Genomic DNA, 14,861 nt, shown 5'->3' on the forward strand with positions numbered 1-14,861 from the left:
TTACTATTTAGCTGAAATAAATAAACATTACGAAATCAAGCGTGACTAACAAAAAGAGGCAAAGTGCAGCTGAAACAGTCAGTTATCGGTAAGTTTCATTTCGAGTCGATCAAAATTAAGTTCATTCATGAAATGAATTCGTGGCGTATTCAAAGATATTACGGAAGAAAATTAATTAGATTAAGAATATTTAATACATAGAAAAGCCGGTGATTTTGCTAACCCTATGTTCCAAGAATGGTTTCTGTCATGTTGCTTAGCAACAAAAAGTAATGTTGTTGTTGGTCGTTGTTATTGAAAGTATAATATGAAATATATAAAGAACAAAACTGGAAAAATATTTCTTAGTTTAGAGCTTCCATTGATTAAAGTTTTTTTAAAAATTAAAATCTTTAGTGATATAACAGAAAATACCCTAATTCAGAAACGATTTAAGTGTAAAACTTGATTTTTTTTTCTCTACTTTCATAATAATCCCATTTTAGGCTCACTATCCAGGACTCGTTACACTTACAGGATTTCACGGCTTCTTACTCACCATTGCACCCTCTAAATTTTTTTTTTTTAGCCATTGTGCAGAATGAATTTATAATATTTAGATATATGCGTTACCTGTTTGTTTTTTTGGCGGGAGGGGATATATTTTTGGAGACCATCAACTTTTTGGATCATTAGGTCACTTTGCGGTCGCGTAACTTAGTAGAAACTGTTACATACCCGCCACTAAAGTATTCTCGAACAGACAGTAATCGAAGTATTCAATCTGAATAAATGCATTTTTACTTTTATGACTCCTATTCTAAGAAATTAAGCGTGAAGAAACACGTGTAGTTCTGCTAGGAAAATGCATTTGAGGTAAAATTTTCAAACGCTAGTCTTTTTCATAACAACTGAAAAAGTTTTCTGACATGACGTTCAATTTCGATTTTGATTTACCCTAAAAAAAGGCTTAAAAATGAATTTTCCATCAAAATTCAGAATCAAGTAGTTCATTGCGGCTTGTTTTCAAATGTCGTCCATCTCTATGTTTTGTTTGTTTATTTTTTATTCTGGTTACGAGAGAACTGATTGAGCTTTGCAAAATACATAATTTAAAAAATTAATAAATTAAAAACATGAATTATAGATTAAAATTCCACCTTTTAGTATGTTTTAATTCTGGAAACGAGAAAACACTTAATATTCGCAAAAAATACTCTTTTAAAAAATTAAACACCAAATGTTTCACTTTTTCTGAAATACGTACACAATAGAAGGATTCCCATTTAATCTTTTTATTAAAGTACGCAGTGTTTTTGTGTTTTAGAAATTATTTTCACGAAACTAATCCAAGGGTTTAATATTGGTATTTTTCAATAAAATATTGTTAAATTCTTTTTTACCATATTTTCCTAAAAAAAGATACTTTTGGTGAGCGCGTGTAAAATATGTTTTTTTGTAAAACTCGCAACGCCTAGCTTTAACCTGTCTAGGAAATTATGCCCAACTTCGCTTGTATTTTATTTTTGAAGGAAAGATAACAGTGGAAAGTCTGTAAAGAATTTAAATTTTTAATCAAATTTCACAGATTTTTAGTAGTTCATTACGGCTTGTTTACAAATTCAATACATCTCGGCTGTTATTGACTTCATTTTGAATATGAAACCCCAAAATGCTTATCCATTTAAACTCGACGTTTCAAGCTTGCTGTTCAAAGAAATAAAATCAATTCGAGATCTCGCAATTAATTTTAAAAGATGTCATAAAAATAATAAGTCTTAACTTCTGAAAATTTCCTGAAGATTCTTTTTCATGTTATTCTGCTACGAATAAGTTTTTTCGTAAAAACTGAGAAGGTTTTAGCTGCGATGTGTTTTATAAATTTTGTTTCGCTTCGATTTTACTTGGCTTTGACGAAAAGATAAACTACGAAGGGCTTCAAAAATTGGGGATTTAAAATCAGAATTCCTAAATCGAGAAATTCATTAAGGTTTGGGCCCGGCATGGCTTAGCGTGTTAAGGCGTTCGACTCGTAATCCGAGGGTCGCGGGTTCGAATCCCGGTCGCACCAAACATGCTCGCCCTCACAACCGTGGGGACGTTATAATGTGTCGGTCAATCTCACTATTCGTTGGTAAAAGAGTAGCCCAAGAGTTGGCGGTGGGTGGTGATGACTAGCTGCCTTCCCTCTAGTCTTACACTACTAAATTAGGGACGGCTAGCGCAGATAAGCCCTCGAGTAGCTTTGCGCGAAATTAAAAAAACAAAAAAAACATCATTCAGGTTTTTTGCTAAACTTAGTCCACCTATAAGTTTTTTTATTTCTGATAAGCGAAAACTTCTGTTTAATATTTACAAAATATTTTATTTAACACCTAAGGTTATAGCCTTGCTGTTTTTTATTCTTTAAAGTGATAGATAGAAATTTCTCATTTAAATTTCACTTTAGAATACTTATTTTCTTTTTAAAATACTTTTTTTCTTCATCAAAACTGTTAGTGAATTATCAAAATTTACTTAAATTATTCTTCGGCTAGAAAGATGCAATTGATGCAAGCTTTTTTGCAAACCTCACATTAACCCTAATACGTGTTGGAAATTCTGTTCATTTTGGACTTCTCATTAAAGAAAAGATAAACCATGTAAGAGCTTCGAAAACCAGAAATGTTTAGTTATATATTCACAAATCGAGAAGTCTATATCTGTTTGTTCGAAATATAAGTATGTCAACCATTTATTTGTGTGTTAAACAAAAACATATTTGTTACTTCTACGTTGCAACCTGCAACACAGGGACTAAAATAACAAAATATGTCAGAGTATATTTTGGAACGAATAAGGAAACAATTTAGACATCACGTGTTTAGCCGTAGCACTGGTTTCTTGAAATTGCTTTTTAATTACCTTATAGGCTTAGGTAATATGCTGGTAAAGTTGAATTACCACGTTTTAATTAGAATTTTGTTATCATTGTGTTAAATAATAATTAAACATACTGTAACTGAAATAAGCATTTTATTTACAAAACTGCCTTTACAAAATACCAGATCTGTTTTCATGTCTGAAGATGTAATTGTTGTTCAACAAACAAACGAAAAACTTAAAATCGAACGGATGAAAAATAAGGTTTGTTTAAAACTTTGGAAGCGGAATATTGTATTTACTGGACAATGTTCTCTTCTGATTAGCATCATAAACACGAGGACGTGAGTAATTCGGTTCAATAAAACTTTACAATTAGGACAGCATAGCTGTTACATTCGATCTCGAAATCGCAACAGATGTTTAACGAATTCCAGACAATTATTTGGTAACCTATTCAACAACGTCCTCCGTGCATTTACACAACGATAACTAAAGTAAGTAGTTTGATTCCTAAATTTGATACCAAGTAATATTGCATAAATTGCAAGGTTAAAGAAAAAGAAACAAAAACGATAATTCACTTTGAGAGAAGCTCCACGGTCGTAATGTACTGTCTAACAATGTTCATGGTTATAACAACAACTATGGTTTTCTGACTATGTTGAGTCCCTGAGGTTTTCAAATGTGCTTTTTAGTTCCTCAGTGGTTTCTATAAACATTTCCAGAAAATCTCCTCCGGTAGAAACTACTGAAACAACATTAAAAAGAATATAAGAAATATTACTTAAATTTAGATGTATTAATACATACTAGAGACTGAAAATAAGAGTGACACACTGCTGTCGTGTGGCCAAAACAACCTGTAGGGGGCACTGTGTGTTATTACCGATAATTCACTTTCTGTAGCTCGGACTGAGGTAATCCAAACTTTCACTGGATGTGTTTTTCTGGGCCTTTACTTTATATACCAAGTTTCGAGGCAATCCGTTAAGAAATACACGAGATATTTTCAATTTTGATTTTTTTTCTACGCACCAAAAAGTAGGGAAAATTTATTTGATAGAAAATCTTATTTAACTTTTAAACTTTTTTTTTTTCAAATTTGGTATACTGATAGATCTTCGCAACCTCCAATTCGATGTCAAATTTGGCCCGAGTACAGGTCACGTGCAAAGTTATTGAACAAAAAAAACTTATCAGTTTTTAACAATTTTTGTGCACGCCTACACAAAAAGTCACGTTAGATATCGGTCTAACATGTTTGCTTCAGTTAAGAGTAAAGGTGGACAGTTTTTATTTTTTGTTATTCAGATTAAAGAGAACAGACATTTTTTGTTCTGTGTGTTTTGCTACTATTATTGCCGTGTAATATTATTACTCTTACAGAAGAGAGCTAAACAATATTTTAGAGATTTTTTTCTTTTCTGAATAATAAAGAACAGAAAGTCAGTTCTGTCGTGCAGTCTGGAGAAAAATATCTTACAAGGCCTCTTGTTGTTGGTCTTATTACACGACAAAACTCCATCTACACGAAACCAAGTTGTACAATAAATCTTGGCTGGTCAGGTGTCGTTGTTTCTACTGTACAACCAAAACAGCGTCTGCGAAAAAGTGCCCAATTATCTCGAACAATTTTCTTCTAAGTCTTTGCATTTCTTGAAAAAGAGATTCGATACTGCAGATGAATCACCCACTAAGTTTCTAGTGACACAGCGTTATGCCTGCGGACTTAAAACTAAAATTCGGCTTTTGATACTTCTGATGGGCAGAGCACAGATAGCCTTTTGTGCTTCATAACAAACAACAATCACCCACTAAAGTATTACTACTATTGTGTGTTTACACCTACCTGACACTAATACTTTAATTTTACAAATAAACTAACTCTGAACAACATATAGACGCTGATACTTGTCTTTAAGGCCTGGCATGGCCAGGTGGTTAAGGCGCTCGACTCGTAATCGGATTTCTGTCATATCAAACATGCTCGCCTTTTCAGCTCTAGGGGCGTTATTGTTACGGTCAATCCCACTAGTTGTTGGTAAAAGAATAGCCCAAGAGTTAACGGTGGGTGGTAATGACTAGCTGCCTTCCCTCTAGTTTTACACTGCTAAATTGGGAACGGCTAGCACAGATAGCCTTCGTGTAGCTTTACGCAAAATTCAAAATCGAGACAAACAAACTTGTCTTTAAAAACATTTATTAAACTTACCCATGAATACTTCTACAACATCTTCACCGCTTGTACGTTCGTTGAGTGATGTGAGATGATGAACTATCTACAGATTGGAAAAACAATTTAGTCCTAACAGTGGTTTAAAACATGTGAAAACAACTCCTTATGTAGCCACGCACAAATATTCTAGAACAAAGGAAAATTCGCACGAAAATATTCATCTACAGAGAGCTTATTTAGTTTGTATTTTCACACAACCATCTGGAATTTTATATCTCATGATATTAATGTATCAGGTCATCCCATAAGTAATGTACGAAAATTTATTTCTGTCTTTGTAGAAGGCTTTAATGATTTTAAAGAAATAAAAGAAACTAACCCAACTCCACTTTTTCAGATAAATAATCAAATAAACCCTTATGAAGATGGATGTGACTGAAGAGCACATTAGGCATATAATGTTTTATGAGATTAAACAAGGCAACAGTGCAGTAGAAACAACATGAAACATTCAAGGTGTTTATGATGCAGAGTCTCTCAGTAAAAGATAATGTCAAAGCTGGTATCAGAAGTTCAGATCAGGTGACTACAGCTTAAGTGATGTGGCATGTTTTGGCCATCCTGTTGCGTTTAGTTGACTTGATGCTGGCTGCATTTGATGAACATTGTGTTGTAGCAATTAAAGAACTAGTACAGAAGCTTAATTCAACCCATTCAACAGTTCACTGTAATCTGCAACAGCTTGGAAAGGTGCCAAAACTTAAGAAATGGGTCCTTCGTGGTTTGACAAAAGCCAACCTTAGAGCAAGAGTGGACATTTGCACTTTTCTACACTGTCGTGAACGTCACTAACCTGTCTAAAAAATATTAAGCGCTGCAGACAATGGTTCAGTGCAGGTACAGTCATGTGAAAAAGTTAGAGCACCCTATGAAAGCCTGTGTATTTTTGTAACATTTTTGGATATATAGATATTTAATATCAATTTCAACAATACTGAGAGATTATAGGAATATAACAAAGCAATTAAAACTGAAGAAAAGACTTTTCAAGATCTTCTGTAAATGTCATGCTACAAAAATGCATATTCTAACTGAGAAAAAAGTTAGGACACCCTACCCCCTAATAACTAGTGTTACCCCCTTTGGCTGAAATAACTGCAGTGAGACGCTTCTTGTAGCCATCTACCAGTCTCTGACATCGGTCTGAAGAAAGTTTGCCCCACCCCTCAACGCAGAATTCTTTCAGCTGTGAGATGTTTGAGGGGTTTCTTGCATGTACAGCCCATTTCAAGTCACCCCACAGCATCTCAATGGGATTAAGATCTGGGCTTTGACTCGGCCATTCCAGGACTCTCCATTTCTTAGTTTTCAGCCAGTCCTTGGTGGATTTACTGGTATGTTTTTGGTCATTGTCGTGTTGCAGGGTCCAGTTCCGCTTCAGCTTTAATTTTCTTACAGATGGTCTCACATGATCCTCAAGCACCCTCTGATACATGGTAGAATTCATGGTGGATTCTATGATTGTGAGCTGTCCAGGTCCTGCTGCAGCAAAGCAGCCCCAAACCATGATACTTCTACCTCCATGCTTCACAGTTGGTATGAGGTTCTTTTTTGCACTTTTCTACACTGTCGTGAACGTCACTAACCTGTCTAAAAAATATTAAGCGCTGCAGACAATGGTTCAGTGCAGGTACAGTCATGTGGAAAAGTTAGAGCACCCTATGAAAGCCTGTGTATTTTTGTAACATTTTTGGATATATAGATATTTAATATCAATTTTAACAATACTGAGAGATTATAGAAATATAACTAAACAATTAAAACTGAAGAAAAACCTTTTCAAGATTTTCTGTAAATGTAATTCTAGAAAAATGTATATTCTAACTGAGGAAAAAGTTAGGACACTCCCCACATTTATTTCCACTTAAAATGGCTCAACTCACACACAGGTGTATCACACCAGGTGCACATGATTAGAAGATCGTTGCTCAGCATTTTGAATGAGGGTTGCCCTATTTAAACCTCAGACATTTAGTTTGGTGTGCTCCTGACTGTTGAAGTGAGAGTGAGCATTATGGTGAGAACAAAAGAGCTGTCTGAGGCCTTCAGAAAGAAAATTTTAGCAGCTTATGGTTCTGGTAAGGGATTTAAAAAGATCCCAAAAGATTTTGAAATTGGTCATTCCACTGTCCGGAAAATATTCAACAAGTGGAGGGCTTTCAAAACAACTGCCAACATGCCCAGATCTGGTCATCCAAGCAAGTTCACCCCGAGAGCAAACCGCAAGATGCTAAAAGAGGTCTCCAAACACCCTAACATGTCATCACGGGACCTACAGCAGGCTCTGGCTACTGTTGATGTGAAAGTGCATGCCTCTACAATCAGAAAGAGACTGCACAAGCTTAACTTGCATGGGAGGTGTGCAAGAAGGAAACCTTTGCTCTCTAAGAGAAACATCAAGGCCAGACTGAAGTTTGCCAGAGAGAATGTAGACAAAGACCAGGACTTCTGGAATAATGTTCTTTGGGCAGATTAGTCCAAAACTGAATGATTTGGACACCGGAACAGAGGACATGTTTGGCATAAACCAAATACAGCATTCCATGAAAAGAACCTTATACCAACTGTGAAGCATGGAGGTAGAAGTATCATGGTTTGGGGTTGCTTTGCTGCAGCACGACCTGAACAGCTCACAATCATAGAATCCACCATGAATTCTACAATGTATCAGAGGGTGCTTGAAGATCATGTGAGACCATCTGTAAGAAACTTAAAGCTGAAGCGGAACTGGACCCTGCAACACGACAATGACCAAAAACATACCAGTAAATCCACCAAGGACTGGCTTAAAACTAAGAAATGGAGAGTCAAAGCCCAGATCTTAATCCCATTGAGATGCTGTGGGGTGACTTGAAACAAGCTGTACATGCAAGAAACCCCTCAAACATATCAAAGCTGAAAGAATTCTGCATTGATGGGTGGGGCAAACTTTCTTCAGACCGATGTCAGAGACTGGTAGATGGCTACAAGAAGCGTCTCACTGCAGTTAGTTCAGCCAAAGGGGGTAACACTAGTTATTAGGGGGTAGGGTGTCCTAACTTTTTCCTCAGTTAGAATATGCATTTTTGTAGCATGACATTTAGTCTTTTCTTCAGTTTTAATTGTTTAGTTATATTCCTATGATCTCTCAGTATTGTTAAAATTGAGATTAAATATCTATATATCCAAAAATGTTACAAAATTACACAGGCTTTCATAGGGTGTTTTAACTTTTCACATGACTGTACATTGGCTAAAGCACAGCCCAAAATGGACCTCCCCTTTAGGAAAGTCTTGTTGAGCGTTTGCTGGGATATTGTTGGTGTGATCTAGTTTTAGTTGCTGCCACTCAGTGTAATGATTACATCAGACTTCTTTTTTCAACAGTTAGAGCACTTGAACGATGAACTGAAAGAAAATAGTCCTGCTTTGATCAATTGTAAAGGTGTTGTGTTACACCAGAATAATGCATGGCCCCATACAGCAAGGATGAAATATGCAAATATTGAAGAGCTAGATTGGGAAAAACTTCCACATCTTCCTTAATCTCCAGACCTTGTCCCATATGATTATCATCTATTCAGAAGTTTGTAGAACTATTTTGATGGAAAAGAGCTTGGAACACATGAAGATGTCAACACTACTCTTCCAACATTATTTTCCTTCAAACCACAATAATTTTATACAAGTGACATTCAGAAGCTTGTGAATCGTTGGCAGGAAGTAATTATTAATAATCGAATATACATTATTGATTAAATAACATTAAAAGCCTTTGAAATCCTTTCTCATTTTTTGAACCTCAAATCGGACATTGCTTAAGGGATGACCTAACATTATTTGTTGGTAACATGAGCTAAAACCTTTAGGTGATCAGCTGAAAATAATTATAGAAATCTTATCAGTTTGCTGTGTGTGATTAAAGACGAAATGAGGCATCACATATTACATACACTGAGCAAATATGATGTTAAATATCTCACTCGTTTAACCACTCGTCACCGAATAATACGAGTTTTAGGAATTCTACCCTTTATGAGTAACTATGAGTAAAGGCAAATAGAAAAGGCAGCAACACAAGGGTTCTTGTTGCGGTAGAATGTATAGGTAAATATGGATTCACTGATGTGAGTATAACAACGTAATACATACAGTACATTGAAAAACCTGATGGCTTTACAAACGACCCACGTCCATCGATCCAACTGGTTTTGTACTGCTATTTTCTTTGTACAACAAAGCAGCATTTGTAGACCTAGCTGGTCTACTATTGAATTTTTTTTTACAACAAAACATCTGTAAACCTAGCTGGTCTACTATTGCAGTTTTTATTTACAATAAAGCAGCATCTGTACACCTAGCTGGTCTACTGTTGCAGATTTTATTTAAAACAAAACATCTGTAGACCTAGCTGGTCTACTATTGCAGTTTTTATTTACAACAACACATCTGTAAACCTAGCTGGTCTACTATTGCTGTTTTTATTGTACAACAAAACAAGATCTGTAGACTTAGCTGGTCTGTTACAGCTGTGCTTATGTAAAACAAATCACCATCTCTTGGGCTAGCTCATCTGGTATTGTGCTGTTAGTGTACAAAGAAACTCCGTCAGACTTGTTTGGTGCAATTAACTAATGAAAGGGCCTGGCATGTCCAGGTGGTTAAGGCTATCGTCTCGTAATCAGGGAGTCGCGGGTTCGAATCCCCGTCGCATCAAACATGGTCGCCCTTTCAGCCGTGGGGGTGTTATAATGTAACGGTCAATCCCACTATTCGTTGGTAAAATAGTAGCGCAAGAGTTGGCGGTGGGTGGTGATGGCTAGCTGCCATCCCTCAAGTCTTACACTGCTCAGTTAGGAATGGTTAGCGCAGATAGTCTTCATGTAGCTTTCCGCGGAATTGAAAAACAAACGTACAGTCAGTAATTATGCGGTTCAGTTACACATATTTTAAAGTCATCAACTATGGCAAATTATATTCTATGCAACAGAACGAAAAATATTAAAAAATAATATCCTTTTTCAAAGAAACAAATATTATCTAATCCTCCATATATTACAAATCTTAAAACAGTAATCTACGAAGAAGATTTACTTTCGATATTTTCGCATCTTTTTCCACTATATCCAGGAGGACACGTACACACGGCAGACCGATGGTGGTTTGTTCTGATGCCACAAGTTCCTCCATTCAGACAGTAAAACTGTCGGTACAGCTTCCTACACTGGCGATACTGGCAATAAAGACCTGTATGATAAAGTTATAAACTCTTTGTTAACAGAAAGATGTTATAACTACATTTGAAAATCATACTAAGAAAGGCTAGGAAAGATGACAAATGGCTGAAGTGTATTAAAGTCAAGTTGGTAAAATATAAAATATAAGTTAAAATCAATGTTTGCAATTTGGTTTTTAGCGTTTTAGGCCTTCAGATTCATCTCTGAACCGATAGGGGCACATGATAAGTTTTGATATCTTAATTAAAATAACTTTAACAAATAACAGATAAAGGGTGGAGATTTCTTTGTTGTTGAGCACAAAGCTAAGCAATAAGCACTTTATACTATTTTTACAATGGGTACTGAAACCACATTTTTAACATTATAAGTTCTCATAGTTTCCGTTAAGCCACTGATGAAGTAACGAGTGAATATCATAAGAAAACAAAACCATAAGAATGAAAAGACCATTTTTATTGATTGATGTAATGAAAGTTTTTCAAACTTTTGTTTTTACCAACTAAGTTTCATTTTTGTTGTTTTCTCTGCCTTCTTTCATGTTAAGTTTTTCTTTTAAAAAATATCCCTGTAATCACTGTATAGCTAATGGAAAATTAAAATTTTTCAGTTGAATAACACCTCATTCAAGATAGACTATCCCATCACACCAAATATTACAATTCTTGATATTCTATACTATAAAACCAAATATTACAATTCTTGATATTCTATCCTATAAAACCAAATATTACAATTGTTGAAATTCTATTCTATAAAACCAAATATAACAATTGTTGAAATTCTATCCTATAAAACCAGATATTACAATTGTTGATATTCTATCCTATAAAACCAAATATTACTATTGTTGATATTCTATTCTATAACACCAAATATTACAATTGGTGATATTCTATCCTATAAAACCAAATATTACAATTGTTGAAATTCTATCCTATGAAACCAAATATAACAATTGTTGAAATTCTATCCTATAAAACCAAATATAACAATTGTTGAAATTCTATCCTATAAAACCAGATATTACAATTGTTGATATTCTATCCTATAAAACCAAATATTACTATTGTTGATATTCTATTCTATAACACCAAATATTACTACTGTTGATATTCTATTCTGTAACACCAAATATTACAATTGTTGATATTCTATCCTATTACACCAAATATTACTATTGTTGATATTCTATTCTATAAAGCCAAATATTACAATTGTTGATATTCTATTCTATAAAGCCAAATATTACTACTGTTCATATTCTATCCTATCACACCAAATATTACAATTGTAGATATTCTATCCTATTACACCAAATATTACTATTGTTGATATTCTATTCTATAAAGCCAAATATTACTATTGTTGATATTCTATTCTATAAAGCCAAATATTACTACTGTTGATATTCTATCCTATCACACCAAATATTACAATTGTAGATATTCTATCCTATTACACCAAATATTACTATTGTTGATATTCTATTCTATAAAGCCAAATATTACAATTGTTGATATTCTATAATACAACACCAAATATTACTATTGTTGATAATCTATCATATCACACCAAATATTACTACTGTTGATATTCTATCCTATCACACCAAATATTACTACTGTTGATATTCTATCCTATCACACCAAATATTACAATTGTTGATATTCTATCCTATCACACCAAATATTACTATTGTTGATATTCTATTCTGTAACACCAAATATTAAATTGTTGATATTCTATCCCATAAAACCAAATATTACTATTGTTGAAATTCTATCCTATAAAACCAGATATTACAATTGTTGATATTCTATCCTATAAAACCAAATATTACTATTGTTGATATTATATTCTATAACACCAAATATTACTACTGTTGATATTCTATTCTGTAACACCAAATATTACAATTGTTGATATTATATCCTATCACACCAAGTATTACTACTGTTGATATTCTATTCTGTAACACCAAATATTACAATTGTTGATATTCTATTCTATAACATCAAATATTACAATTGTTGATATTCTATCCTATAAAGCCAAATATTACTATTGTTGATATTCTATCCCATAAAACCAAATATTACAATTGTTGATATTCTATCCTATCACACCAAGTATCACTACTGTTGATATTCTATTCTGTAACACCAAATATTACAATTGTTGATATTCTATCCTATCACACCAAATATTACTATTGTTGATATTCTATTCTATTAAACCAAATATTAAAATTGTTGATATTCTATTCTACAACACCAAATATTACTATTGTTGATAATCTATCCTATCACACCAAATATTACAATTGTTGATATTCTATCCTATCACACCAAATATTACTATTGTTGATAATCTATCCTATCACACCAAATATTACTATTGTTGATAATCTATCCTATCACACCAAATATTACTATTGTTGATAATCTATCCTATCACACCAAATATTACAATTGTTGATATTCTATTTTATCACACCAAATATTACTATTGTTGATATTCTATTGAATAACACCAAATTTATATGCAAAAACGGCTCGTTTCATTCAAGATAGACTATCCCATCACACCAAATATTACAATTGTTGATAGACTATCCCATCACACCAAATATTACAATTGTTGATATTCTATTTTATCACACCAAATATTACTATTGTTGATATTCTATTCAATAACACCAAATTTATATGCAAAAACGGCTCGTTTCATTAAAGATAGACTATCCCATCACACCAAATATTACAATTGTTGATATTCTATCCTATCACACCAAATATTACTATTGTTGATAATCTATCCTATCACACCAAATATTACTATTGTTGATAATCTATCCTATCACACCAAATATTACTATTGTTGATAATCTATCCTATCACACCAAATATTACAATTGTTGATATTCTATTTTATCACACCAAATATTACTATTGTTGATATTCTATTGAATAACACCAAATTTATATGCAAAAACGGCTCGTTTCATTCAAGATAGACTATCCCATCACACCAAATATTACAATTGTTGATAGACTATCCCATCACACCAAATATTACAATTGTTGATATTCTATTTTATCACACCAAATATTACTATTGTTGATATTCTATTCAATAACACCAAATTTATATGCAAAAAAACGGCTCGTTTCATTAAAGATAGACTATCCCATCACACCAAATATTACAATTGTTGATATTCTATCCTATCACACCAAATATTACTATTGTTGATAATCTATCCTATCACACCAAATATTACTATTGTTGATAATCTATCCTATCACACCAAATATTACTATTGTTGATAATCTATCCTATCACACCAAATATTACAATTGTTGATATTCTATTTTATCACACCAAATATTACTATTGTTGATATTCTATTGAATAACACCAAATTTATATGCAAAAACGGCTCGTTTCATTCAAGATAGACTATCCCATCACACCAAATATTACAATTGTTGATAGACTATCCCATCACACCAAATATTACAATTGTTGATATTCTATTTTATCACACCAAATATTACTATTGTTGATATTCTATTCAATAACACCAAATTTATATGCAAAAACGGCTCGTTTCATTAAAGATAGACTATCCCATCACACCAAATATTACAATTGTTGATATTCTATCCTATCACACCAAATATTACTATTGTTGATAATCTATCCTATCACACCAAATATTACTATTGTTGATAATCTATCCTATCACACCAAATATTACTATTGTTGATAATCTATCCTATCACACCAAATATTACTATTGTTGATAATCTATCCTATCACACCAAATATTACAATTGTTGATATTCTATTTTATCACACCAAATATTACTATTGTTGATATTCTATTGAATAACACCAAATTTATATGCAAAAACGGCTCGTTTCATTCAAGATAGACTATCCCATCACACCAAATATTACAATTGTTGATATTCTATCCCATCACACCAAATATTACAATTGTTGATATTCTATTTTATCACACCAAATATTACTATTGTTGATATTCTATTCAATAACACCAAATTTATATGCAAAAACGGCTCGTTTCATTAAAGATAGACTATCCCATCACACCAAATATTACAATTGTTGATATTCTATTTTATCACACCAAATATTACTATTGTTGATATTCTATCCCATAAAACCAAATATTACTATTGTTGATATTCTATCCTATAAAACCAAATATTACAATTGTTGATATTCTATGCTATAACACCAAATATTACAATTGTTGATATTCTATCCTATCACACCAAATATTACAATTGTTGATATTCTATCCCATAAAACCAAATATTAGAATTGTTGATATTCTTTCCTATAAAGCCAAATATTACAATTGTTGATATTCTATTCTACAACACCAAATATTACTATTGTTGATAATCTATCCCATCACACCAAATATTACTACTGTTGATATTCTTTCCTATCACACCAAATATTACTATTGTTGATATTCTATCCTATCACACCAAATATTACAATTGTTGATATTCTATTTTATC

The 14,861-nt window shown here is 32.8% G+C and overlaps 1 protein-coding gene across 1 annotated transcript in view; it reads right to left on the reverse strand.

Annotated features, from left to right (window-relative positions):
• Window positions 1-2,979: 2,979 nt before the first annotated feature.
• The window catches only part of LOC143223934 (uncharacterized), a 159,469-nt gene continuing 147,587 nt past the window's right edge, over window positions 2,980-14,861 (reverse strand). The window contains exons 16-18 of the mRNA XM_076452435.1: window positions 10,154-10,306; window positions 5,057-5,123; window positions 2,980-3,592 (exon numbers count right to left, since the gene is read on the reverse strand). Of these exons, the coding sequence (XP_076308550.1) occupies window positions 5,080-5,123; window positions 10,154-10,306 (197 nt within the window). The 3' untranslated portion in view covers window positions 2,980-3,592; window positions 5,057-5,079. The remainder of the gene's footprint in view (window positions 3,593-5,056; window positions 5,124-10,153; window positions 10,307-14,861) is intronic.

Source organism: Tachypleus tridentatus, chromosome 1 (assembly GCF_004210375.1).
Source record: "Tachypleus tridentatus isolate NWPU-2018 chromosome 1, ASM421037v1, whole genome shotgun sequence".
Classification (NCBI taxonomy): Eukaryota; Metazoa; Arthropoda; class Merostomata; order Xiphosura; family Limulidae; genus Tachypleus; species Tachypleus tridentatus.